The following is a 26,204-nucleotide window of genomic DNA, read 5'->3' as shown; positions in this document are numbered from 1 at the left end:
GGATCTGATATTGGTAGCTTGCTGCCCTTCCACTAAGTCCATCTATGCTAGTTGTAGGGTTACGTTTGTGGCCTGGTGCAATGACTGCAGCATTGACCCTCTTCATGCTACATTATATAGTGTGCTCCTGTTTGTTTTTGCCCAGCAAAGGATTGCTGTAGACAATGTTAAGTGAAACGCTGTTTAGGCCTTTCTGCGTTTGAGGACAGGTTGCATCCCAAAAGGCGTCTGAGTTTCTAAATTGATAGGACAGTGTAGTGTGGGGAATCAATTTTTCGTTGGCTTCACCAGTATGACGAAAGGTAAAGCACCAAAGGAGAAGACCTTCTTATGATGGATTGTGTTGTGTAGCAGGATGTGTTAATATTTAGTCAGAAAAATGTTCCTGAGAGCCTTGAGGATCATTCAGCCCTGGCGAGTGGCATTCCTGTGTTAGACATCTGCCAAGTTGCCACATGGGTGTCCGACCACCCTTTCACCAGACATGACTGCCTTGACTCTGAAGTCCGTAGTGTTAACCAGAATGTCTAATTCAGTCCTGTAGTACTTCATGGTGTTAAGTCCACTACTGACACACCCTTTTTCAAGGTACTGCTTAGTAGCACGGGAGGAATCTGCGGTTGAAGCATCTATCAGGAGAATAAATTACCTTTGTTAACACTACCTCTGATGGATACTCTGTCTATCCACTGATTTCTCCCCGCTCCACTCCTTCCCATTCTGTATGGAAGACTTTTCATAGTACAAGGGTTCCTAGATTTTTCCCACTGACCTAATTCTTCAGTCGAGTCTGAGTCACAGAAGATATATTGACCAAGGTGAGCCCGCTGACGTGGCGCATGCAAGTGTATCCAAGCTGTCACATCCAGAGGCGTTGGATGCAACATGAAGCTCATTGGTGCCATCTGCTGTCTCACGGGGTCTATTGCAAGTTTCTAAATCCAGTCAATTCACAAGGTGAGTGAGTGAGTTGCAGTTAGATATTTACTAGGAGCAGCGTTATCAAAGGTAAGTAACTTAATATTTGAGTAAAAGCACTATTTGGGCTATGATTTATTGACTGCTATTATATGGATCATTGTGTTCTGAGTTTCTGCTGCTCACCACATCCCCAAGTAAGGGGCATATAATCAAGGGCCTTATCTCCGCTTCTTTGGCTTTAAAATCAAAAAAAGCGGAGATAATGTTTTCGCCCTATTAACAAGGCAGGGCTAACATGCATTAGCGCATGTTAGCAGTCTTGTTATCGACGTCTCGCTTTGTATCTCTAATGAGATGCAAAGTGGGTGTCACTGGGCAGTACAACCTTGCAAATATCGCCGATGTGCACATCGCGATATTTACAAGGCTGCCCCAGCATTTAAGCAGATGTTAGTTTTTGGAGAAAACCGCTGTTTTCGCCAAAAACTAACGTCTGCTAAAATGCAGACTTACCTATCCCTGACATTGGGTTGGATTATGCTGATACGACCACAGGGTCGTATAAGCACGGTTATCGCCGTTTTGCAGGGAACATCGCCGGAAAACCAGCGATGTTCCCTCCAAAACAGAAATTTCCCCGCTATCGCTGGAATTTGTATCGCCCTGGAGAAACGCGTTGTTAATAACACGCTACCAAGACAATAAATTCCAGCAATGGAAAGCGATAAATAAAAAAGCGGTAAGCACGCTTTGCGTTATTTATCGCCGTTCCTAGATAATATGCCCTAAGTCTTTTACTGCTCAACCTAATTACCTGAGTGTCAAGAACTAAAGGGCGGCTCCTGGTGCTCAGTTTTGAGATCAACAGTAAGGCACCCAGTGTGAAGGCTCGTATTCTTACAATATGGGCCCAGTAACCCTTGTTTGCCCTGAAAAAGCTTCCACACTACCACATACACACAGCTCTCACCTATGCATACAATTCCTATGTGCACCAAATGCGCACTCTCACAAAATAGATGGAAAGTGCTGGCAAATACATTATTCCATGGTTTTTGCCTGAACGAAGGCTAGAGCTGCCCTTCTGAGTATCAAACGTGTCTGAAATCTTTGCGCTCTGTGCACCATTTACAAACTTTACTTGCTGAATGGAAGCTGTGTTATGCTCTTTTTTTCACACCATGAAGAGTTTTAGGAAACTGTCCGCTTGGGATGGCAGGGCCTGGCCTTTCTGTAACTCTGAGGCTCAACACTAATATTCATCTGTGTCACTGGCTTTCAGGTGCGCATGTGGGACATCGGCAAGGAGAGTCAGAGCCTGGTGCAGTCCATGAAGGAGCACAAGTCAACCGTGGCGTGCATCAGAGTCAAGAGCAACGACAAAGAGTGCCTGACAGCCAGCTCCGACGGGACCTGCATCATCTGGGATCTTGTGTAAGTGGATGACAGAGGGAGGATTAACTAAGTAGATTTGTCACACTAATGCCAAAAATACTGGCCTTCGCCAGTGTCGGGATCATCCTTAATTAAACTCAGGTGTGGAGATGAGTTAATGCGTGACTCAAGCCTGACTCCAGGGAATAAATCAGAATCATGAATTTGTGGAACTTACCAACACTGGAGGAAATACATGTATCGGGGGATCGTCACTGATAATTATAAGACTGAACTGGGTTCCCAGAGCACTTTTAACACATTAAATACTTTTTGCTTTTCGTTGGTAGGAAACAAATTAACTTATTTAAAACCAATCTAAGCCACCTGTTTAATGGCTTACCCCAACCACACGTCTGAAAGCACGAGTGACGTTACTTACCCCAACCACACTTCTGAAAGCACGAGTGACGTTACTTACCCCAACCACACTTCTGAAAGCACGAGTGACGTTACTTACCCCAACCACACGCACTTCTGAAAGCACGAGTGACGTTGCTTACCCCAACTACACTTCTGAAAGCACAAGTGACTTTGCTTACACCAGTCACACTTCTGAAAGCACAAGTGACGTTACTTACCCCAACCACACGCACTTCTGAAAGCATGTGTGACGTTGCTTACCCCAACCACACTTTTAAAAGCACGAGTGACTTTGCTTACACCAGTCACACTTCTGAAAGCACGAGTAACGTTGCTTACACCAGTCGCACTTCTGAAAGCATGTGTGTCGTTGCTCACCCCAACCACACTTTTAAAAGCACGAGTGACTTTGCTTACACCAGTCACACTTCTGAAAGCATGAGTGACGTTGCTTACCCCACCACACTTCTGAAAGCACGAGTAACGTTGCTTACACCAGTCACACTTCTGAAAGCATGTGTGACGTTGCTTACTCCAACCACACTTCTGAAAGCACGAGTGACGTTGCTTACCCCAACCACACTCTGAAAGCACGAGTAATGTTGCTTACCCCTACCACACTTCTGAAAGCACGTGTTACGTTGCTTACCCCGACCACACGTCTGAAAGCACGGGTATTGTTGCTTACACCAGTCGCACTTCTGAAAGCATGTGTGACGTTGCTTACCCCAACCACACTTTTAAAAGCACGAGTGACTTTGCTTACACCAGTCACACTTCTGAAAGCACGAGTAACGTTGCTTACACCAGTCGCACTTCTGAAAGCATGTGTGACGTTGCTTACCCCAACCACACTTTTAAAAGCACGAGTGACTTTGCTTACACCAGTCACACTTCTGAAAGCATGAGTGACGTTGCTTACCCCACCACACTTCTGAAAGCACGAGTAACGTTGCTTACACCAGTCACACTTCTGAAAACATGTGTGACGTTGCTTACTCCAACCACACTTCTGAAAGCACGAGTGACGTTGCTTACCCCAACCACACTCTGAAAGCACGAGTAATGTTGCTTACCCCTACCACACTTCTGAAAGCACGAGTGACGTTGCTTACCCCAACCACACATCTGAAAGCACGAGTGACGTTGCTTACATCAGTCACACTTCTGAATGCACAAGCAATGTTGCTTACCCCTAACACACTTCTGAAAGCACGCCAGTCACACTTCTGAAAGCACGAGTGACGTTGCTTAATCCTACCACACTTCTGAAAGCACAAGTGACGTTGCTTAATCCTACCACACTTCTGAAAGCACGAGTGACGTTGCTTACCCTTAACACACTTCTGAAAGCACGAGTGACATTGCTTACCCTTAACACACTTTTGAAAGCACGAGTGACGTTGCTTACCCATAACACACTTCTGAAAGCACGAGTGACGTTGCTTACCCTTAAAACACTTCTGAAAGCACGAGTGACATTGCTTACCCCTAACACACTTCTGAAAGCACGAGTGACCTTGCTTAATCCTACCACACTTCTGAAAGCACGAGCGACGTTGCTTACCCTTAACACACTTCTGAAAGCACGAGTGACGTTGCTTACCCTTAACACACTTCTGAAAGCACGAGTGACATTGCTTACCCTTAACACACTTCTGAAAGCACGAGTGACGTTGCTTACCCTTAACACACTTCTGAAAGCACGAGTGACGTTGCTTACCCTTAACACACTTCTGAAAGCACGAGTGACGTTGCTTACCCTTAACACACTTCTGAAAGCACGAGTGACGTTGCTTACCCTTAACACACTTCTGAAAGCACGAGTGACATTGCTTACCCTTAACACACTTCTGAATGCACAAGCGACGTTGCTTACTCCATCCACACTTCTGAAAGCACGAGCAACGTTACTTACCCCAACCCCGATCTAAATAGCAGAATCATGCACAGTATTTCTCAAGACTTAGCGCCGTTCAGTACATTATGTTCACTATTTGACCAAATAGTAATTGCTGGTGGTTTTTTTTGCAGGCGTTTTGCACGAAATCAAATGATCCTGGCAAACACTTTATTCCGATGTGTCTGCTACCATCCTGAGGAGTTCCAGATCATCTCAGGTGGAACAGACAGAAAGGTAAGGCAGGGTGGTCTGCCTTCGCTTTGAGAAAGAGGGGTCTCAATGCACCCGGCAACTGAGAAAATCAGAAGGATGATGGGTAGGAATGCTTGACTCATTCATAAACATTGGAAATAAATCTGGTTTGCGTTCCATTTCTTCTCGATTATCCATGCTATTACAGAAGAAGACTGACTGCATGTAAATCAGGGGTTGCCTCTCTCCAAAATAAAAGAGGTCATCCAGCCTAAAATGTTCTCTTCTTGGAAACACAGGCATTGCCAGATTGTTTCGGCCTATTTGGGTTTCACTGGTAAGGTTAAACCTGGGCCCGTAGGCACAGTGAGCTACAAGTCCACATCAAATCATGTAAATGGGAGGGGGGATGAGTAAGAAATCTAGTTGCCTTTGAATGCCCTGAATAAATTACCGCTATATGAAATCAGTTTTTACTGGCTTGATTCTGAATATGGCCTTTCAAGAAGCTTTTGAAATGGTATTATTCTACTATGTATAATCAGTGATTGATACTACAGTTATATTTTGGGGAGTAAACAATCTGCTCATTCCCTATTCGAGTTAATCCATAAGCCGGGTCCTCCTCTTTCCTAACTAGCTGTGACGTTCCTGCATCGACAAAGAAGATGAAATGACCTTGTCTGGCAAGCAAGGCCAAAAAAAGGGAAAGCAGATACTCTCATTATTGTAATGAACTCCCTTGTATCAACCCTCCCTGCTCCGGAACCAACCTTCACCGCTGGCCCAGCTGTATGTTACTGGTCATTAACATCCAAACACATTCTGTTCCTGTCTGCCTATATGTTCTGCCCATAGGTTAGGGTGTTCTAATTTGTTTCAGCAAAAGAAAACAAAATCAAAAGTCTTCTGGCAAGGATACTCTTCTGACCTGCTGCTCTTGTGTACCCTTCCTGCTGTTGGCTACCCTACCCCCTCTAAAACGTTCCATCATATTTTCCCTCTTCTCGCCAGTGGTCAAAGCACGAGTATTTTTGTAACCCTTCAACCTGTGCTCATTGCACTTTGTTTGCAGTTTAACTGCAGAGTATATGGAGTCGGGAACGGAAAGTTAGTTCAAGTCCAGAGAACTTCTGCATTAGGTAGTGTTTAATATCAGTGTAGCCAGTGCTTCATTTGAGCCAGTGGTTTCTGGTGCTCAGCACTGACACTTAATCATCAACACCAGTGCTTTTCATGAATACCAGTTAAGGACACATTCATTTACAGATAGATTAAGTGAATTGCCCAGAACCACATGATGACCCTAACGGATTAGTAGATGCGCCTTATAAACTTCGATTGATTAATTGGTTGATTGATTGATCGATTGATGATGTTGAACCCAATCTGAGACTCGAGCCTGGTTCCCCTGCTCCGAAGTCTGCTGCTCTGGCCATTATACCATATCCTCTCCCTACTTTCATGGCTAGCAGTTGGTTCTTTTTTAGGAGGCGCTAATAGGAGAAACGGGCTGGTGCAAGCTGCCTCCTGATGAGAGCCCTGGCACTTATTTTTAAGTGATCTGGCCAGAATCACATGATGTTGAACCCACGCTTAGACTCGAACCTGGTTCCCCAGCTCCAACGTGTACAGCTCCACCACCACCTCCTGTCCCCGCTTTCATGCTTAGCAGATTGTTCTGTTTTAGGGGGTGCTAATAGGAGAAACGGGCTGGTGCAAGCTGCCTCCTGATGAGAGCCCTGGCACTTATTTTTAAGTGATCTGCCCAGAATCACATGATGTTGAACCCACGCTTAGACTCGAACCTGGTTCCCCAGCTCCAACGTGTACAGCTCCACCACCACCTCCTGTCCCCGCTTTCATGCTTAGCAGATTGTTCTGTTTTAGGGGGTGCTAACAGGAGAAATGGGCTGGTGCAAGCTGCCTCCTGACGAGAGCCTGGGCACTTATTTTTTTCAAATAAACCACTGAGTAACTCTGGTGTGGTACAGTGATCTGCATGGCCCTTTAATAAAAGGGTAAAATAGGCACAACCTCAGATTTAAACATATAAGTAGTCAGCGGGCGGACAATCCTGTTTCTTATTAGAATTGAGGTACTTCTTCACCCCCCTCCTGTTATTCATGCACCCCCGCCACCCGCACAAAAACAAACAGCAGTTGGGCAAAGTGCTCAGGCTGGCTTCAGTGCTATGGCAAGCCCAGCTCGTTCATTACTGTGATTGTTTGCACAACTTAATATAGGTTGCCCCGTACATCCTGACCAACACAGGCTGGTTTTGCCATTCCTCGTGCTCCCAGACCCAAGATTGTCATTGCTCTGTGACTGGTTGAGAGACACAGCCCGCCTATTGCATCGAGTGCCATGAATGGTGAATCAAACAGTATGAACGCAATGCTAATATGGGTGAAAACACGGAGCATGGCACCAGATTTGATTTAGTAGGTTTTCTTGTAACTAATAAGTCTCTCTCACTTCATTCACCTTTCTCATTATAGTCTCACTGCTTTGTGTCTCCCATTTAGATTGGCTACTGGGAGGTGTTTGATGGCTCACCAATTCGAGAGCTTGAAGGTTCCTTGTCTGGCTCGATCAACGGGATGGATACTTCATCAGAAGGGGAACATTTTGTTACAGGTAAGAGTGTTGTTTTAATCTTGGCCCAAGCCTGAAACAGAATCGAGATGCACTCTTGCACAGTTAGGCTTTGTAGTGGAGAAACAAGTCTCTGAATCTGACACATTTGCAGGCAAGCCTTACGATCCAAGATGGAATTCCTCATCTGTTCCACTGAGTGCACAAATGCACGCCGGAACATATGTAAATCCAATCTTCATGCTCAATGGAGCCTTTCTGAGGCCCTATCCCAAGAACATTTGAACCCTTGATTTGGCATGGGATTCTCCTCATGTGTAAAACCATTTGGGTAAATTCCTGTGGTTGGTGAGTAGCTAAAGGGTTATAGGTATGCGAAGACACCCATGATGAAAAACTATCATTCCAAGTAAATAACGTTTCCTTCTCAAGCATAGACATCATTAATGGATTCAAAATGATTTGAAGTCCTGAATCTGTAGTCAATTCACAACTTTCCCCTCATCTAGAGGCGAACAACTTTCGGGGTGATTTCAAGTGAGGATTTAACTCCAACTCCAACTCCAACTGTGCCACCAAAATCACTGTCCAAAACATTAGAGAGGAGCGGCTCACTGTTAAAGTAATTGTCACTTGTGCACATTGATATTCCAGATCACTCTGTAGCATTTAAAACCATCAACCATAAATTCCTCCTTGATGACTAGTGTGTTACAAGACTATATTTTGCCATAGATATTGTCCACTAAATATTGCTTTCAAAAATATTGTCTGTCTGCATCTCAAATGATTATATTTTTGTAAACAGAATTTTAGGAAGCAATATTGATGTCAGTCAATATTTCTATGCATGATATTTTCACACACAACTATGGTGTGACCAGGGCTGGCTTTAATGCTGGTGGTGCCTGGTGCGACAATGTCTGCTGGTGCCCCTCTATCCATGGTGGAGGTGCTAACCACCACCACTATGCATTCCCTCATCACCACCTTTTAACAGTTACCTATCAAGTCCCCGTAACCACTCTCTTTCAAGTGCATTTAATTAGTTATATAGCTCAACTCATACCAGTAACCAGTGTATGGTGTCAGAGCACTGTGGAGCACACACATTACACTGAGACAATCAATCATACATGTATTAACCAGCATACATGAAATGTACATAAGCCAGAGGACTACAAGGTCTATGAGTGACTTGTCACTGGTTACTGGTACTCCGTACCAAGAGTGCTTGGTACGGAGAAGCACAATCTCAGAATTGAAATTGGAACACCATAGTTGGGGGTTCTCTTTAATAATAAGAATCGATTTCGACCCAAATTAACATTTTTGCAACATGAATCTATGCTCTAACTAAGCTATACTTTGCAGTTTGCATGCAGTTCTTTGATGACAGTTAATCATTCACTGTTCTATGTTAGGATTTTAACTAACAAACTAACTGCAAGTAACAAAAGGATGTCTCCTAGAAAAGCAGTAACCCACTGAAGTATTTACATTGTATGCGCTTTGTGATCTGCATGGTAAATGTCCTTTGCAGCAGGCATATTAATCCTCTGTGCTATTTTATGATCAGTCAAAACCTCAACTAGGCAAAACTGTGATCTATCTCCAGGAAGAACATTCATAACCAGAGTTATCTTGACATTTCTATTGTTGCCTTGAAATTGCTTGAGGCAAGGAACATGACAGCAGGTGCTTTTGTACCAAAATAAACATTCAAACAGAGTGCCTCCTGCTTTTAAAACCAAAATAAACTTGTAAACAAGGAGCTTCTTGAAGTCCGCACTCAGTGCGGTGGCGTCGGTCACACCGCCCTTGAGTCGGCCCTGGGTGTGACATGCAAGAGTCCGGTGTGGCTTTATCATGGTCAAATCCTTCTTGACTAATCACACTAATTATGACGAGCTGGAACCATTTACCTCTGTTGCTGCGGTCATCACTTTTGGTTTACCTCAAAGTTCTGTACTGTCTTCCAGTCTCTTGAACATTTATCTTGCTCCATTATCACATGTACTAAACGCTCACAATATTGGCTATCACAACACAGATGTGCGCAATACATAGATCTAGTTCAAATGACAGAAGAATCAGGGATTCAGCATCATGTAGCAAATTGCCTAAAAAAGCCCAACATTGGGAGCACCAATATTTGTCTTTAAAGACTCAGAATTCGGACATTCTTCATGCTTGCCTAGCTGGTCCCTCACCTCTGCCGTTCACCTGACCTGACTCCATGGCTCCACCTCAGACCATAGTGCAGGAGGTTTTTAACTTGGGAGTTACATTTGACCATTGTTGGACCTGCGCGGGCAAGCCCAGCATAAAGGGGGAAGGTAGCTTGACTCGAGTGGCTAGGCAGGTGAAGGCTATAGTGTTAAGCCAGCTTGGACCCGATAATAACCCCCTGTACACCACACAAAAAGAAGGACACCACACCACTGTTATGGAAAAATACGATTCATTTATATAAAAGTTCTCTGGGTTTGTAGCAAATTCACTTAGGGTTTCACAGTTACATTTCTGGTAAGCATTTGTTCAATGGAATACTGGTTTCTCATAAATAAATAAATAGTTGGGCTCTAAGGAATAAATACACTGGATAAATAGCAGATATGAATACAGTAGAATAAATATTAATTTAGCAATGACTGGAATAAATAGAATAAATAATATCAATGACCAGAATAAATATCACAATAAATATCAGCAATGTCTAGCACAATAATGACTGGACTAAATATCACTTTAGTTATCACCAATGACTGGTATCGCTGCCACCAATTAATCACTTTTAAATACAGTCACTTTTCCAGTGTGGAGAAAGGAGAGATTACTCTTACAGTTAGTTGGACAGCCCGACAGGCTTTCAGGCTTCTCGGGATACAGAACTACTTTTGGGACTCTTTTGTAACCGCTCGATGCACACGCGTGTATCTAGAAAGCAAGGAAATACATTTAGCAGCTCATTCACACTCGGCTGCCGCCGGGAGAGGACCTATACTTGGCGCTGGGGGTCAATATTGGCCTACAGGGCTGGTTCACCCTCAGAACCCTGGCGGCACCAGTTCAGAGTCTTAAGACGACGAACGGGCTGCCGGGGAGGTCGCAAAAACTCCACAGTTCAGTCAAAGTAATGCCGCTGTTTAACTCTCACACACCGCAGTCTTTTAGCGGAACACACGGCCCACCTCACATCAGCTGTAGCGGACGATGCAGTCAAGCACAGTACTTCTCTAGCCAGCAACGGGGCTCGCAGGGGCTCCACAGACCTCCCTCCGACTTCCTTCTTCGGGGTGGTTCCCGCCCACAGCTTCAGCTCCCGGGTCAACAAGGAGGGGCTGACTCGCTAGTCCCGCCCAATGCAGGCTGGCCTTCCCCGCCCCGGCGCACCACCTCACCTTCGGTCCACGCAGGAGGCGCTCTTCGCAGATGGGGCTCGGAGACGTCCGAGCTCCTCGCGGTAGGCGCTATTCACGAAGGGGGCACTTCAGGGGGGATCACGATCGCGGCGACGTCACTCTCGCCTAGCGACTCGCTTCCACAGCCGCTTCAGCCACCGGGGGGGGCGGAGAGGCACTCGAACTTGGCCACAGTCTTTTTGGGGAATTCAAGGCGGTCGCTGGGCAGGCGCTACAGGCGCTAGGTCACCGCCCACGCTGTTGACTGGAACGCCAGTCACATCCAACGCCAGCAACCTTAGCTGCACTATTGCCTTTGTCACCAGCTGCCTTAGGGGTCAACAGGGCAGGTGTCAATCTGGTGTCAGTCTGGTGTCAGTCTAGAACTCCTTCCTTGTCAAGGTCAAATCAGGAATCAGGAATGATCTTCATCTCAAATGGCCGCCAGGGACTGGACCTTATATAGCCAGTGCCCTGGGGTGCTAGCACGAGCCAGAAGGTTCTAGAACCTTCTCTGGGTAGGCCCATGACATGGCACTTTTGAGGTACTTTCTGGTCCTTCAGAGCCACCATCCTGGGGTTCTGGAGCAGCCATTTTATGTTCCTGAAGAAACTAAAGGAATTCCTGTCAGGAATGCGCGCCAAGCAAAAGGGCGCCAAAACCTCAAAAGGCCAAAGTTCATGTAGGCTCCAATGGGAGTCACTCACATGAGGGAAATATGTGTCCACCATTTTAAGTTTGAACACACACACAGGTTGTCAACCTCAGTTTCCAGGCTCACAGGTTTCGCCAGGTGCCTTGTACATAGGTGCCAGAAACCTCGTGAGTAACTGAGTGTCAAGGAACATCTAGCCCCATGAGACAATCACACAAAAAGTCCTGGTAGACAAAAATAAAAAGCGACAAATTTTTGGAGGTACAGGGGAACAAAATAAATCATAGTGGTGAGGGGACTCTCAGAAGCAGACGGGTCCAACACGCGTCCCCCCCAGCTGAAAGTGGGGAGAGCTACCCAACCCCTTGGGAGTTCTCAACACTAAGGCGGAAATACCTGGAGAGACCGTCTGCATTGGCGTGGTCAACTCCGGGTCGGTGTTCCACCCGAAAGTCCATTCCCTGTAGGGAGATAGACCACCTCAACAGTTTGGGGTTTTCCCCCTTCATTTGCATGAGCCAACGAAGGGGTCGGTGGTCTGTCTGAACCAGGAAGTGCGAGCCAAACAAGTATGGTCGCAGCTTCTTCAGTGCCCAGACCACCGCAAAGGCTTCCCGCTCAATGGTACTCCATTTCTGTTCCCGGGGAAGCAATCTTCGTGACAGAAAGACCACGGGTTGATCCAGACCCTCTTCATTGAGTTGCGATAACACCGCCCCAATGCCAATGTCGGATGCATCTGTCTGGACAATGAACTCTCTCGTGAAATCTGGAGCCTTCAGGACTGGAGCTTTACACAATGCTTGTTTCAGAGTGTCGAAGGCTCGCTGGCAAGCCTCCGTCCAAATGACTCTCCTGGGTTGCTTCTTGGACGTGAGTTCTGTAAGGGGTGCCACGATAGTGCCATACCCTTTCACGAACCGTCTGTAGTAACCTGTGAGGCCCAGGAAGGCTCGGACCTCAGTCTGGGTCTTGGGGGGTTTCCAGGCCATGATTGCCTCAATCTTTGCCTGAAGGGGTTGCACCGCTCCCCTGCCCACCAAGTGACCTAAGTACACCACCGACCCCTGCCCAATCTGACATTTGCTGGCCTTGATCGTTAAGCCAGCCCGTTCCAGGGCCTGGAGAACAGCCTGCAAATGCTGCAAGTGATCCTCCCAACTGTTACTGAAGACAGCGATGTCATCTAAGTAAGCAGCGGAGAAGGACTCCATTCCGGTGAGGATCATGTTCACCAGTCGCTGGAATGTTGCAGGAGCGTTCTTGAGCCCAAAGGGCATCATACAGAACTGGTAGTGTCCATCAGGTGTGGAGAAGGCTGACCTTTCCTTGGCTCCATCAGTCATGGGAATCTGCCAATACCCTGCGGTGAGGTCAAGGGTACTGAGATATTGGGCAGCTCCCAACCGGTCAATCAATTCATCCGCCCTAGGGATCGGATGAGCATCGGTCTTCGTGACCGAATTGAGTCCTCGGTAGTCCACGCAGAATCGCAATTCGGGCGTGGTGCCAGGTGGCGCAGGTTTGGGAACCAAAACCACCGGGCTAGACCAAGGGCTACTTGAGGGTTCGATGACTCCTAGCTCCAGCATCTTGGCTACCTCGCTTCGGATGCTGGCCTTCACCTTGTCAGACAGCCGGTAAGACTTGGACTTCACAGGTGGGCTGTCTCCTGTGTCCACATCATGGGTACACAGGTGGGTCTTACCCGGAACAAGGGAGAACAGAGGAGCGAATGACCCCAAGACCTGGCGACATTCCTCCTGCTGCTCAGAAGTCAAAGATGGTGAGAGTTTCACTCCCTCCACTGACCCATCCTTCTCTTGAGACGCAAACAGGTCGGGGAGAGGCTCAGTGTCCTCTTCCTCCGATCCATCAGTCACCATGATCAACGTGACTTCGGGCCTCTCGTAGTGGGGTTTGAGGCGGTTGGCATGTAACACCCGATGCGGATGCCGAGGGGTTTTCACGTCCACCAAATAGGTGGCCTTGCCCATCTTTTCCAACACCTCAAAGGGGCCTGTCCACCGATCCTGGAGGGCACTCAGCTCTCCAGGCTCCATCACCCACACCTTCTGGCCAGGCTCCAACTCCACCGGGTGAGCATTGTGGTCATACCACGCTTTCATCACAGACTGGCTGGCTTCCAAGTTGTCAGAAGCCTGCTTCCACAACTTAGCCATTTGGCTTCGGAAGGCCAGCATGTAGCTCACCACATCCTGGGGGACTTTCCGGGGAGACTTTTCCCAGGAGTCTCGCACCAGGCTGAGAGGTCCACGTACAGGGTGCCCGTACAGAAGCTCGAAGGGGCTGAAACCCACTCCCTTCTGTGGCACTTCCCTGTAGGAAAAGAGCAAACAGGGTAGGAGGACGTCCCATTTCCTCCGCAGGCTTTCGGGTAGACTTCTGATCATACCCTTCAACGTCTTGTTGAATCTCTCCACGAGGCCATTGGCCTGTGGGTGATAAGGAGTGGTGAACCGGTAGGTCACTCCACACTCCTTCCACATTGCCCGCATGTATGCTGACATGAAGTTGGTCCCCCTGTCAGACACAACTTCTTTGGGGAAACCCACTCGGGTAAAGATCCCCATCAGGGCCTTCGCCACCACCGGTGCAGTGATGGTTCTCAGAGGTATAGCCTCTGGATACCTTGTGGCATGATCCACCAGTACCAGGATAAACCTGTGACCGGATGATGTCGGTGGATCAAGGGGCCCAGCAATGTCGATGCCCACCCTTTCAAAGGGGGTGCCAACGACGGGAAGTGGTTCCAGGGGAGCCTTTAGCTTCATCCCTGTTTTCCCACTGGCTTGGCATGACACACACGTCCGACAATATGTGTCGGACGCCACCCTCATCCGAGGCCAATAAAAGTGGGGGACAAGCCGGGCAAAGGTCTTGTCCTGACCCAAGTGTCCTGCCAATGGAATCTCATGAGCCAACTCTAGCAAGAAGGCTCGGTAACACTGTGGGACTACCAGGGCCCGTGACAATCCGTGCACTGGCGCCCTGGGCTCACTGTAGAGGAGACCATCCTCCCAGTAAACACGATAGTTCCCAGACTGGTTACCTGCTGCCTGGGCTTCAGCCTGTTGCCTCAGACCCTCGAGGGTGGGACAATCCCTCTGTCCCTTGCTCAGTTCCTCCCTGGACGGTCCTCCTTCCACTCGCCACTCGGCAGGGATAGGCAGGTCCTCCAACGGAACCATGTCCTCCTCCGCGGACTCCGGGTCCACCTCCTCCGGTGGCCTATCCGTCTCACGGGGCACGGACACCGAGGCAGGCTCCTCCTGTCCTCGAGATGCTCCCTCTTCGGCAGCTGGGTGGGCCATTGTTCCAGGCTCCAACCCACGCGACTTCTCCTTCTGAGCAGCCGCCGACCTGGTACTCACACAGGCCCATTCAGGTGTACCCAGCATCTCAGAATGAGTCCGGTATTCCACCTCCTTCCAAGCATTGTGCTCCATATCATTGCCCAGCAAACAATCGACTGGCACGGCGGAGCTTACGGCAACTCGAAGTGAACCTGCAACCCCTCCCCACTCAAAGGGAACCTCGGCCACAGGATAGTGGCTCGTTCGGCCGTCAGCCATCGCGGCCGGATGAAGTACGCCTGGAATCACCTGCTCTGAGGATACCAGATGACTCCTAACTATAGTCACACTGGCTCCTGTATCTCTCAGAGCCTCCCCTCTATGGCCATTGATGGTGACCCATTGCCCATACTTGGCAGTATTCGCGGGCACCTGGATCTTTGGAACCATCTCCCGATTACCCAGGGACACTAAGGTGACTCCCGCCCACTCACTTCCCTTACTCAAGGACATCTCCTCCCCAAGCGCTGCACTAGCGACTCCCGGGGCCTTTCCTCCAGTGGGAGGGGGTGGTCTCTTTGGGCATTTCACGTCTCCCTTATAATGTCCAATACCACCGCACTCAAAGCAATGGACAACCCTTGGCTGCTGACTCTGGCCAGGATTAGGGTTCTTCTGCGGGTTAGCCTTAGAGTTGGAGAAGGTGTTTTTCCCCTTAAAGCTATTTTGGGGGCCTTTGGAGAACTCCTGCTTCTTGTTATCTCCCCCCTCTTTCCTCTGGGGAGCGCCCTGTCCGGACTTCTGAGTTTCTCCTCCCGTCCCCCTCGTGGACACTCTGGTACTTACCCAGACGTCCGCCTCCTCAGCAAGCTTACGGGGGCAAGTAAGTTTGCTGTCTACCAGGTGTTGCCTCAGCTCGGGAAGACATTTCTCGAGTAGATGTTCCTTGAGTATCAAGTCATACAACCCGTGATAGTCCTCCACCTCACTACCTTGGACCCACCCTTCCAGGGCTTTCTTGGCATAATCCAGGAAGTCGACCCAATTTTGTGAGCTCAGCTTGTGGCTGCCCCTGAACCTTTGCCGGTATTTCTCGGGGGTCAACCCAAACTTCCTGATGAGCGCCACCTTCATGGCGGGGTAATTTACCTGTTCCTCCCGGTCGAGGGCCAATAAGGCATCCCTACCTGTCGGAGGCATGTACCGGTACAATCCACCACCCCAATGCTTCTCATGGATCCCATGGGCTCTTAAGGAGACCTCATAGGCTGTCAGCCATTTAGCAATGTCGTCTCCAGCAGTGTAGCTGGCGACCACGTCCTTAGGTAAATGAGGTCTGGGCTCCCTGGCAAATTCCTGAGACTCGACACCCTCCGGAGTGTTGTTACGGGACTTGAGGTCAAGTTCCTTTAGCCTGAACTCGTGTTCCATCCTCCTCCCTTCCAGCTCCAACCTAGCCAACTCTAACCTCAGATGTCTTTCTTCCCTCCTGTCGGCCAATTCAGTTTCAGACAACCCTCTAGAGGATACACTGCTGCCCTCCCGTGAAGTTTCCTTGGGGCTAATTGACATTTCACCCACCCTCGGGGGACCTGCAGTCACTACCTCAACAACAGTATCTCTGTCAAATTCCTCCTCCTCCACCGTTCCCTCCATGTGTGCCTCCACCCAGGCTCGCAGACTAGTACGGAGCTCCTCTCTTTTGGCCCCTCGCCTGACGAACACACCCCTTTCCTGACAGAAATCCTTGAGTTGCGCCACAGTATAGGTCTCCAACTCTGACATATTGAATTCCATCTCGTCAGCGAAAAGTGTGGACCACTACCACGAAGTAGGTTGTAAGGTAAGGACAACTGAGGGTCACTTCCACCCACCACCAGACAAGAATTTAGAAAAAACAAAACGATAAATTAGAGGGCCGCTGGGAGAAAACTCCGGGTGTGTACCTGTGGGGCACACTGAATTATTATGGGGTTCACAACAAGCACGGCTCGCAATCCCACCGCTGTGCCACCAATTTTATGTTGGACCTGCGCGGGCAAGCCCAGCATAAAGGGGGAAGGTAGCTTGACTCGAGTGGCTAGGCAGGTGAAGGCTATAGTGTTAAGCCAGCTTGGACCCGATAATAACCCCCTGTACACCACACAAAAAGAAGGACACCACACCACTGTTATGGAAAAATACGATTCATTTATATAAAAGTTCTCTGGGTTTGTAGCAAATTCACTTAGGGTTTCACAGTTACATTTCTGGTAAGCATTTGTTCAATGGAATACTGGTTTCTCATAAATAAATAAATAGTTGGGCTCTAAGGAATAAATACACTGGATAAATAGCAGATATGAATACAGTAGAATAAATATTAATTTAGCAATGACTGGAATAAATAGAATAAATAATATCAATGACCAGAATAAATATCACAATAAATATCAGCAATGTCTAGCACAATAATGACTGGACTAAATATCACTTTAGTTATCACCAATGACTGGTATCGCTGCCACCAATTAATCACTTTTAAATACAGTCACTTTTCCAGTGTGGAGAAAGGAGAGATTACTCTTACAGTTAGTTGGACAGCCCGACAGGCTTTCAGGCTTCTCGGGATACAGAACTACTTTTGGGACTCTTTTGTAACCGCTCGATGCACACGCGTGTATCTAGAAAGCAAGGAAATACATTTAGCAGCTCATTCACACTCGGCTGCCGCCGGGAGAGGACCTATACTTGGCGCTGGGGGTCAATATTGGCCTACAGGGCTGGTTCACCCTCAGAACCCTGGCGGCACCAGTTCAGAGTCTTAAGACGACGAACGGGCTGCCGGGGAGGTCGCAAAAACTCCACAGTTCAGTCAAAGTAATGCCGCTGTTTAACTCTCACACACCGCAGTCTTTTAGCGGAACACACGGCCCACCTCACATCAGCTGTAGCGGACGATGCAGTCAAGCACAGTACTTCTCTAGCCAGCAACGGGGCTCGCAGGGGCTCCACAGACCTCCCTCCGACTTCCTTCTTCGGGGTGGTTCCCGCCCACAGCTTCAGCTCCCGGGTCAACAAGGAGGGGCTGACTCGCTAGTCCCGCCCAATGCAGGCTGGCCTTCCCCGCCCCGGCGCACCACCTCACCTTCGGTCCACGCAGGAGGCGCTCTTCGCAGATGGGGCTCGGAGACGTCCGAGCTCCTCGCGGTAGGCGCTATTCACGAAGGGGGCACTTCAGGGGGGATCACGATCGCGGCGACGTCACTCTCGCCTAGCGACTCGCTTCCACAGCCGCTTCAGCCACCGGGGGGGGCGGAGAGGCACTCGAACTTGGCCACAGTCTTTTTGGGGAATTCAAGGCGGTCGCTGGGCAGGCGCTACAGGCGCTAGGTCACCGCCCACGCTGTTGACTGGAACGCCAGTCACATCCAACGCCAGCAACCTTAGCTGCACTATTGCCTTTGTCACCAGCTGCCTTAGGGGTCAACAGGGCAGGTGTCAATCTGGTGTCAGTCTGGTGTCAGTCTAGAACTCCTTCCTTGTCAAGGTCAAATCAGGAATCAGGAATGATCTTCATCTCAAATGGCCGCCAGGGACTGGACCTTATATAGCCAGTGCCCTGGGGTGCTAGCACGAGCCAGAAGGTTCTAGAACCTTCTCTGGGTAGGCCCATGACATGGCACTTTTGAGGTACTTTCTGGTCCTTCAGAGCCACCATCCTGGGGTTCTGGAGCAGCCATTTTATGTTCCTGAAGAAACTAAAGGAATTCCTGTCAGGAATGCGCGCCAAGCAAAAGGGCGCCAAAACCTCAAAAGGCCAAAGTTCATGTAGGCTCCAATGGGAGTCACTCACATGAGGGAAATATGTGTCCACCATTTTAAGTTTGAACACACACACAGGTTGTCAACCTCAGTTTCCAGGCTCACAGGTTTCGCCAGGTGCCTTGTACATAGGTGCCAGAAACCTCGTGAGTAACTGAGTGTCAAGGAACATCTAGCCCCATGAGACAATCACACAAAAAGTCCTGGTAGACAAAAATAAAAAGCGACAAATTTTTGGAGGTACAGGGGAACAAAATAAATCATAGTGGTGAGGGGACTCTCAGAAGCAGACGGGTCCAACAACCATATTCTCACTTTTACGCTTCATGTGTATTCCTCCACTAAATGCGTTTTCTACCATCTTCACCTGCTTCAGAACATTCTCCCTCTTCTTCATACCTCTCAAAGATTCTTGGTTACTGCAGCAACATTCTTACAGGCCTTTCTAAGAAAGTGCTTGTAAAACTGCAAACACTTCAAAAGCATCAACTAAGGTACAAACACCATACCATCGCATACTCTCCATATCCCTCAGGAGCAAATGTTATTCCAATCTCTTGGAATCTTTAAAACTGGAGGGTTTATCAGCAACATTAACACCATTGGGCAAATTACTAGCCTTTACCCTAGACTTAAAATTCACATTATTCTCCTATTCGCCAACTTCCACCTACATAGCCTGAAAAAAAAGTGCCAATGGCAACAGTCACCTAACAACTGCAGTTCATTCTCTGGTTGTCTCAAGGATTGAGTTTAGAAATTTTATTGGACTAGGAATCTCACAAATATTCATTGCTCTGCTCAGTGCTGTTCTAAATTCGGATCCAAGACCTGTTTACTTGTCAGGTAGATACAACCACATTACAAATCTCCACTGACCACTTATTGAAGATAGAACCAATCAAAAAAATACCAGCAAGTGTCCATTCAGGTAAGCGTGGTGGGGCGGTGGGGTGGGGCGGGGCGGGGCAATGTCGACAGATGACGGAATATTATTTATTTATTTATTTAATTTGTCCTATTCCATCGCCTGTCGACTCCCTCACCCCCTGCCCTACCCTGCATGGACCGCTGCTGGAAAATACCCATCTGTACTTAGTTGATCTGCTCATCTAGACATTTCTATACTTTCATCTTGTTTCTTGTTGCTGTACCTGGTCAGAAGTGCTTTGAGACCTGTCGGTGAGTTTGCGCGATACAAAACCCAGTTACAAATTACAAATTACAAATTTTCACTGGTGGTTCAAGAGACCTTAGAAGTTAGAAAACGTTTCTTTTCAAAACGCCTAAATTCATAACAACTGCAGCACTAAAACAACCATTCTCCGTTGTAGCCACAGCAACCTGTAACTCATTGCCTCTCAACTTTCAGAACATTGACCCTACTCTCAATCATCCAAAAGTATCACAAGGCTCACCTCTTTAAAAAAATCGTGGATTAAATTCTGTATTGATTATATGAGCTTTATCAACAAGCATAAAACTGTGATTAAGCCTATGTTCCTCACTTCCAGCTTCCCTATTCACCTTAGTGTCCCAGCTTTTGGACACTTATTTCTTGGAACTTGTTGCCTTAACCGGAGGGCTAGGATGCCTAGCTGTTCCTGTACCTGAATTGAAATTTAATTTAATCTTCACTAAGTTCCCATGCACATATTGTAGGTTCTGTTGCAGTTCTGAGAATGTCATCACCAACCGTGTGTTGCTCCCGGGCCAATAACAAGTCTCTAATTCTTAGTTTCACCCGTACTGGGACATAAGAATAGTAAAGCTGTAACCTGGGGGGCAGAAGCCAACAAACTCGGTGGCACTAATATTACCATCAGAGAAGGATTACCTTTCATTATGGTCAATAAGCCCTTGCAGAGCATATCATTGGTAATAAGTGCATAAAAATACAAGAATAATGCGAGTATTAGCAAAGCCAATAGGTCTCGTCTATGTGAATTATGGCTTCGTCAATGTTTTTAGCCATGTTGCACAACATAGCAAGTATAATGCTTTCTTTTCTAGTTGCTGGTGGGAGGGTAGAGCAGGAGACACATTGGAGGGTGAAGATGCCCCTCCTGGCCCTCCAGCCAGCATAAAAAATAGGGTTACGACTTGGCTGCACTTGCTGTGTAATATGGCTAAAAGCATTGACAAAGCCAATAGTTTGTGTAGTTCAAACCTTTTGGCTTTTTTTCCTGGTGTATTGGGTGGAAGCCACAATGCAGGAGGGAGGTAGGCGGCATAAAAAATACAGGATGGGGTAGGAGGGGGCAAGGAACAATGAAGGATGCAGCAAGAAGGTAAAGGGGGCAAGCAACAACTTTGGAGGGGAGAAGCAAGAATGTGGGATGAGACAGGGTGGTGGTAGGCGGCAAGAAATAAAGCGAGACATCATGGGAGGGGGCAAGCAACAGCGTGGGATGGAGTAGAAGGGGGAGAGGATGTAGCCTTATGATTAGAGCGGTCGACCTCGAAGCTGGGGAACCGGGTTCGAGTCTCAGCAACGGCGCTCAACATCATGTGATTCTGGGCACATCATTTAATCTCCCCGTGCCTAACACAAATGACTGTGTCCTTGTGTAACAAAACTGGTGTTCATGTAAAGCAATCTGATACCTGATATCTTCAGGTCTAGTTCGTGCTATAAAAAACAAAACAAAAAACAACTCAATATAACAGAGCTTGATGGTAAGGGGTAACCAATGGGACAGAGCAGGATTGGAGGCACCACACAACAACATGGAGAGGTAAAGCAACAACACAGAAAGATGGAAGGGGGAAAGCAACAACACGGAGAGGGATGGGAAGGTGGGAGAAGAACATGAGGAAGATGACCTGCACACACATGCACTCCTATGGAGTGCTTCAATGAAAAGACAAAACGTAGATCTGAAAGCGCAAGCAGTGGAAGGACACAAGGACTTGAACCATGCTCCAGGGGAGGGAGAAACACACAAGGAATTTAAACCAGCATGTGCTAACCAAAGAGAAGCATATAAATGAATCCAACCAATGGTAAGCAATAGGCAGTCTCTAAGCCCACTATAAACTAGTTACATTTCTTGGAAGCAATAGCGCATGTGCTGTCTCAGGCGAGACCTAAAAATCTGTATACCACTATAATACTTCTTCAGGTGCACAATTGAGGAAGCAAGCATTATCCCTAAACTGAGAACAAATGGTGCATTTTGAAACCATGTGGGGCCACTATACTGACAAAAGGAGAGATTTTGCAGATGCTATTTTAGGGGGGATAGATGTAACTGAGCCCACTGATATTTTCATATTTTGACTTGTGCCATCACTCCTAAGTTTGTAAGAGATGGGAGCGTTCTGTTTAGTGCTTTGTGCTGCCATCTTTTATCAGTCAAGGGAGACTGCAAATCATGGTTGGTTTTGTCTGATAGACCAGAGGGAGGGTGTCACCTCATGATTAGTGCTAGAGCAAAACAAATAAAAAAGCAATATCATGTGTCCTGGTGGAATCTGAGAAACAAAATCATTTTTTTTCTATAGACACATCTTGCTTGCAGATCCCTTTCCCTCTTAGTTTGATGTAGATAGACAGCATGGAAGTTCAGTTTTGTTTGTTGAATTGCTTGGCTAATTAGAAGGGATTAAGGCACCTAATTTTACCCATACATGCTACACTTTTTTCACTGTTGCGTTAGGAGTGCTTAAACCTTGGCCCTAGGTGATTTGAGGGACTCAATTATTCATGCTTGTCTCTCCTTTTACTTGGTGTTCCAACTGCGCATGATTGACCACTCCTTGTACACACTCTCTGTTCTTGCATGCAGGTGGCGATGACAAGCTCATCAAGGTTTGGAACTACGATGAAGGGGAAGTGACCCATGTGGGCATCGGCCACAGTGGCAGCATCACACGCCTGCGCATCTGTCCCTTCAACAAGTGCATCATCAGTGTCAGCGCAGACGGAGGCATTATACGCTGGAAGTACCCATTCCCAAATGAAGGCGCATTCTGTGTGAAGTAACCCACTTCTACTGGCCTCAAAAGTTGTATATTTTATCTGTAGTAAAGGAGTATTTTTGCGATATATTTTTCTGTTAGAAGGTACAAGTTGTTTGCTGTTGTCATTTATCTCTGCATTATAAGATTAAACAGCTGTATCAGAAAACAGACTCAATTGATATGATTTATTTTAATTGGTTTTCATTATATTTAGTTTTTGTTTGGTTTGTCTGCGCTTTGCTTTATTTGAGAACAATATAGATTTTGCTCTATTGGTTAAAAGTTATTGACTACCCATTTCGAGGCTCCCAGTCGACACTTGGGCGGCACACCTGGAGGCTACGCAGCCCCCTCGGGGAGTTGACCCGATAGTCGCTGATGCAAATCTACATGCCTGGCTCGAAGATTCTCTGGACACCCTCCTACCCAAAAAGAAACAACTTACGAGATGGAAGAGAGTGGGTTCCGCACCTTGGTACTCGTTGGAATTAAGAACCCTGAGGAAGGGATGCAAGAGGCTAGAGCGGGCCTGGAGGAAAGATTGGAGTGAGGAGAGTCGTAAAGAATATCGTGCGGCTCTGAGCAGGTATAAATCCGCTATCCGAGTGGCTAAATCAGGTTTCTTTGAAGAGCGCATAGGCTCTGCGGCCAACTCTTCTAAAGAGTCTTTTAGGGTCATTAAGGAGCTACTGCATGCCCCCGAACCTCAGGTTCTCCACGAGGACCCTCGCAAAAAATGCGCAGAACTGGCCTCTTTTTTCAAAAGCAAAATTGACAACATACTGGCCTCACTTCCCCGGCTAGGTGAGGTCCCTTCTTTGGATGATAATTCCAGCTCTCAACTTAAGATGCAATCGGTGGAGCTGGCCTCCCTAGGCCCGGTCACGATGGAGGAAGTCCTGGCGGTTTTGAGGGCTATGAAGAGTGGCTCCCCGAAAGACCCAGCACCGATCAAATATCTTAAACAGGTGTCTTCTATAATCGGCGGCCCTGTGACGGACTGGATAAACCTGTCCCTCGCCCATGGGGTAGTCCCCCCCAGTTGGAAAGGGGCGGTGGTTAAGGCCCTTTTGAAAAAGCCTAATCTCGATCCCGCCGACCTCGCCAACTTTCGGCCTATCTCCTTGCTGCCGGGTATCAGTAAGGTGGCTGAGAAACTGGTGAATAGCCGCCTCTCGGACTTCTTGGAAGCCAATTCCCTCCTGGCCGACTCCCAAACGGGTTTCCGTCCCGGTCAGGGGACTGACACCGCCCTGCTGGCGGTCGTGGAGAATGCAAGGAGCATGTTGGATTCGGGGGGATCAGTGGCAGTGATCCTCCTGGACCTCAGCGCTGCTTTTGACACCGTGGACCATCAGGTGCTTCTCCAACGGCTGTCGGGGGTGGGGGTCACGGGTCTGGCCCTCAAATGGTTCGCTTCCTTCTTGGAAGGTCGTACATTTGAGGTGTGGGAAGGCCATGAAAAATCATCTTCTACCCCTCTCCAGTGTGGTGTGCCACAGGGCTCTTCATTGAGCCCTACTCTATTCAACGTTTACATGGCCCCCCTGGAGAGTGTGGTACTGCCGCTGGGTATTAAAATCATCAGTTATGCTGATGATACTCAGCTGGTGGTAGGCCTTTCCCAGTCGGCGCACCATCCCGACAAGCTGCACGTGTGTCTTGAGAAGATCTACACGTGGATGTGCAGCTCAGCCCTAAAGCTAAATGGCTCCAAGACGGAGTTGATGCTGCTGGGGAACTCTTCTCCATCTCTGTCCCCCAGCAGCTGGCCAGACTGTCTGGGACCGGTACCTCCCCCCCCCCCCAAGCAGGAGATCAAGAGCCTGGAGCAGGACCTATCGTTTAAAACTCACGCCAAAAAGACCGCTGGCGTGTGCTTTGGCCTGCTCCGCTCAGCCCAGAAGATTCTGCCTCTGCTCCCAGTGGCTACTCGAAGGCTTCTCATCCAGGGACTTATCATCTCGCGGCTGGACTTCAGCAATGCGCTATTCCTGGGCGCGCCCGAATTTACCCTGAATAAATTGCAGCAAGTGCAGAACGCGGCTGCCAGGCTTCTGACGGATCTCCCAAGGCGTCAATCTGCTCGCCCGGCATTGAGGGCATTGCACTGGCTCCCTGTGAGGGACAGGGTGAAATTTAAGTCTCTTTGTATTGCCCACAAAGTTCTGCACGGGGTAGGCCCTCCTATTCTTCAGGAGATGGTCCAGCCTTACAAGGCCTCTCGTTCTCTTCGCTCTGACCATCAACATCTTCTCCAGGTTGGCAGGGTGAAAAAGGCTAGAACGGGTGGCAGAAGATTCTCAATAAATGTGGCTTCCTTGTGGAGCTCATTGCCCCTACAGCTGCGATCGGAAGCTAGTCTGCTTCGGTTCCGTAAACTATTAAAAACTTTTTTGTTCTCTGTTTAATCCCTTCATTCTTTCAGCAGTGTTATTTTCTGGAAGCGCTGGGATGCCTATTGGTAACCAGGCGCTATACAAAACTCAGAATAATAATAATAATAATAATAATAATTTCTCTTTCCGAAGATCTTTCTCAGATTATTAAGCATGCAATTATTTTACATATTTTATTTTACACATTTCATTGTGGCACAGGCCAGTGACATAAGAGCATCTGTAGAATTGTGACATATTGCAATGAAAAAAATAAAATAGCACAGAACGACAACGTGTAGGCTGGTGTCAACAGCCTTACTCATTTATCATGCAGAGGCTCAGGGGGCAGCCCTTTATGGAGCAGAGATTTGAGAAAACTGTAAAATGGATATTATGACTAGAGAGAATAAACAATTTGTGACGTTGTTAATTAGCTTGCTGCAGAGCACACCTATGCTCCCACTGTTTTTTAGGTCGAGCTTCAGTGTGCATGCGCTGTCTGCAAGACCTGTTGTAATCAAAGACAAACAATTTCTTTCTGCCTGCCACTTACTGGTTCACTCTGCTGTCGATCTTCTTTGCTGACTCCTAATTGGTTCGCTTAGCTCACAGGTCATTTCTGTTCATGGCTGAGGTGCACCGGTAAAGTACTGTTTCCAACCGTGGCCCGTGTAGGTAAGAATGGTGGGGCTGGGTGGGGGGACTTTCAACAGACAACGACAAGGGAAAATTAATTATTTATTTAACTGTCAAATCCCCCCCGGGCCGTGGCTGACAGTTTCACTGCGCTTTCCTTCCTTATCTGTTCCATGGGCGAACTCTTTTTTAGGTCTCGCCTATTCTATCCCACAGGGATAAATAAGCAAGATTATAGTAAGCAGAAAAGAAAAGTCTACCTCGCTGCAGATCGCGTACAGCTCATGTGAGCTATGCGCATGCACATCATCGCCAGCCACATCACACACCATCATTTGTCTGTGCCTCGGCATCAGACTTCAAAGGCTGCCGCTCCCTCGCATCAGACTTAAAAGGAATGCACTCCCCCGCCCTTACCACAGCAATGCCGAGAGCTTTTTTTTTTCAACATGGCTCATTACTTTCCTGTCTTTCACTTGGTCACATTTTACTTCTCTGACTCATGCTTTTTTCGTCAGATCGTGCATTTTTTCCCACTCTTTCGTCTGCTAGTGTTTTTTTCCCCACTCTTGTCGGCTCAAGCTTTTTTCCCTCCACTCTTTCGTCGGCTCGAGTATCCCTTCCCCCAC

The 26,204-nt window shown here is 47.8% G+C and overlaps 1 protein-coding gene across 1 annotated transcript in view; it reads left to right on the top strand.

The window, feature by feature from the left end:
• The window catches only part of CFAP52 (cilia and flagella associated protein 52), a 149,490-nt gene extending 126,772 nt beyond the window's left edge, over positions 1-22,718 (top strand). The window contains exons 11-14 of the mRNA XM_086928737.1: positions 2,204-2,355; positions 4,753-4,855; positions 7,342-7,453; positions 22,384-22,718. Coding sequence (XP_086784863.1) covers positions 2,204-2,355; positions 4,753-4,855; positions 7,342-7,453; positions 22,384-22,580 — 564 coding nt within the window. The 3' untranslated portion in view covers positions 22,581-22,718. The remainder of the gene's footprint in view (positions 1-2,203; positions 2,356-4,752; positions 4,856-7,341; positions 7,454-22,383) is intronic.
• Positions 22,719-26,204: the final 3,486 nt, after the last annotated feature.

The sequence above is a fragment of the Lissotriton vulgaris genome, chromosome 7 (genome assembly GCF_964263255.1).
Source record: "Lissotriton vulgaris chromosome 7, aLisVul1.2, whole genome shotgun sequence".
In the NCBI taxonomy this organism is placed as follows: Eukaryota; Metazoa; Chordata; class Amphibia; order Caudata; family Salamandridae; genus Lissotriton; species Lissotriton vulgaris.
The sequence above is the reverse complement of the archived record's forward strand: the minus strand, read 5'-3'. Positions and strand labels throughout refer to the sequence as shown.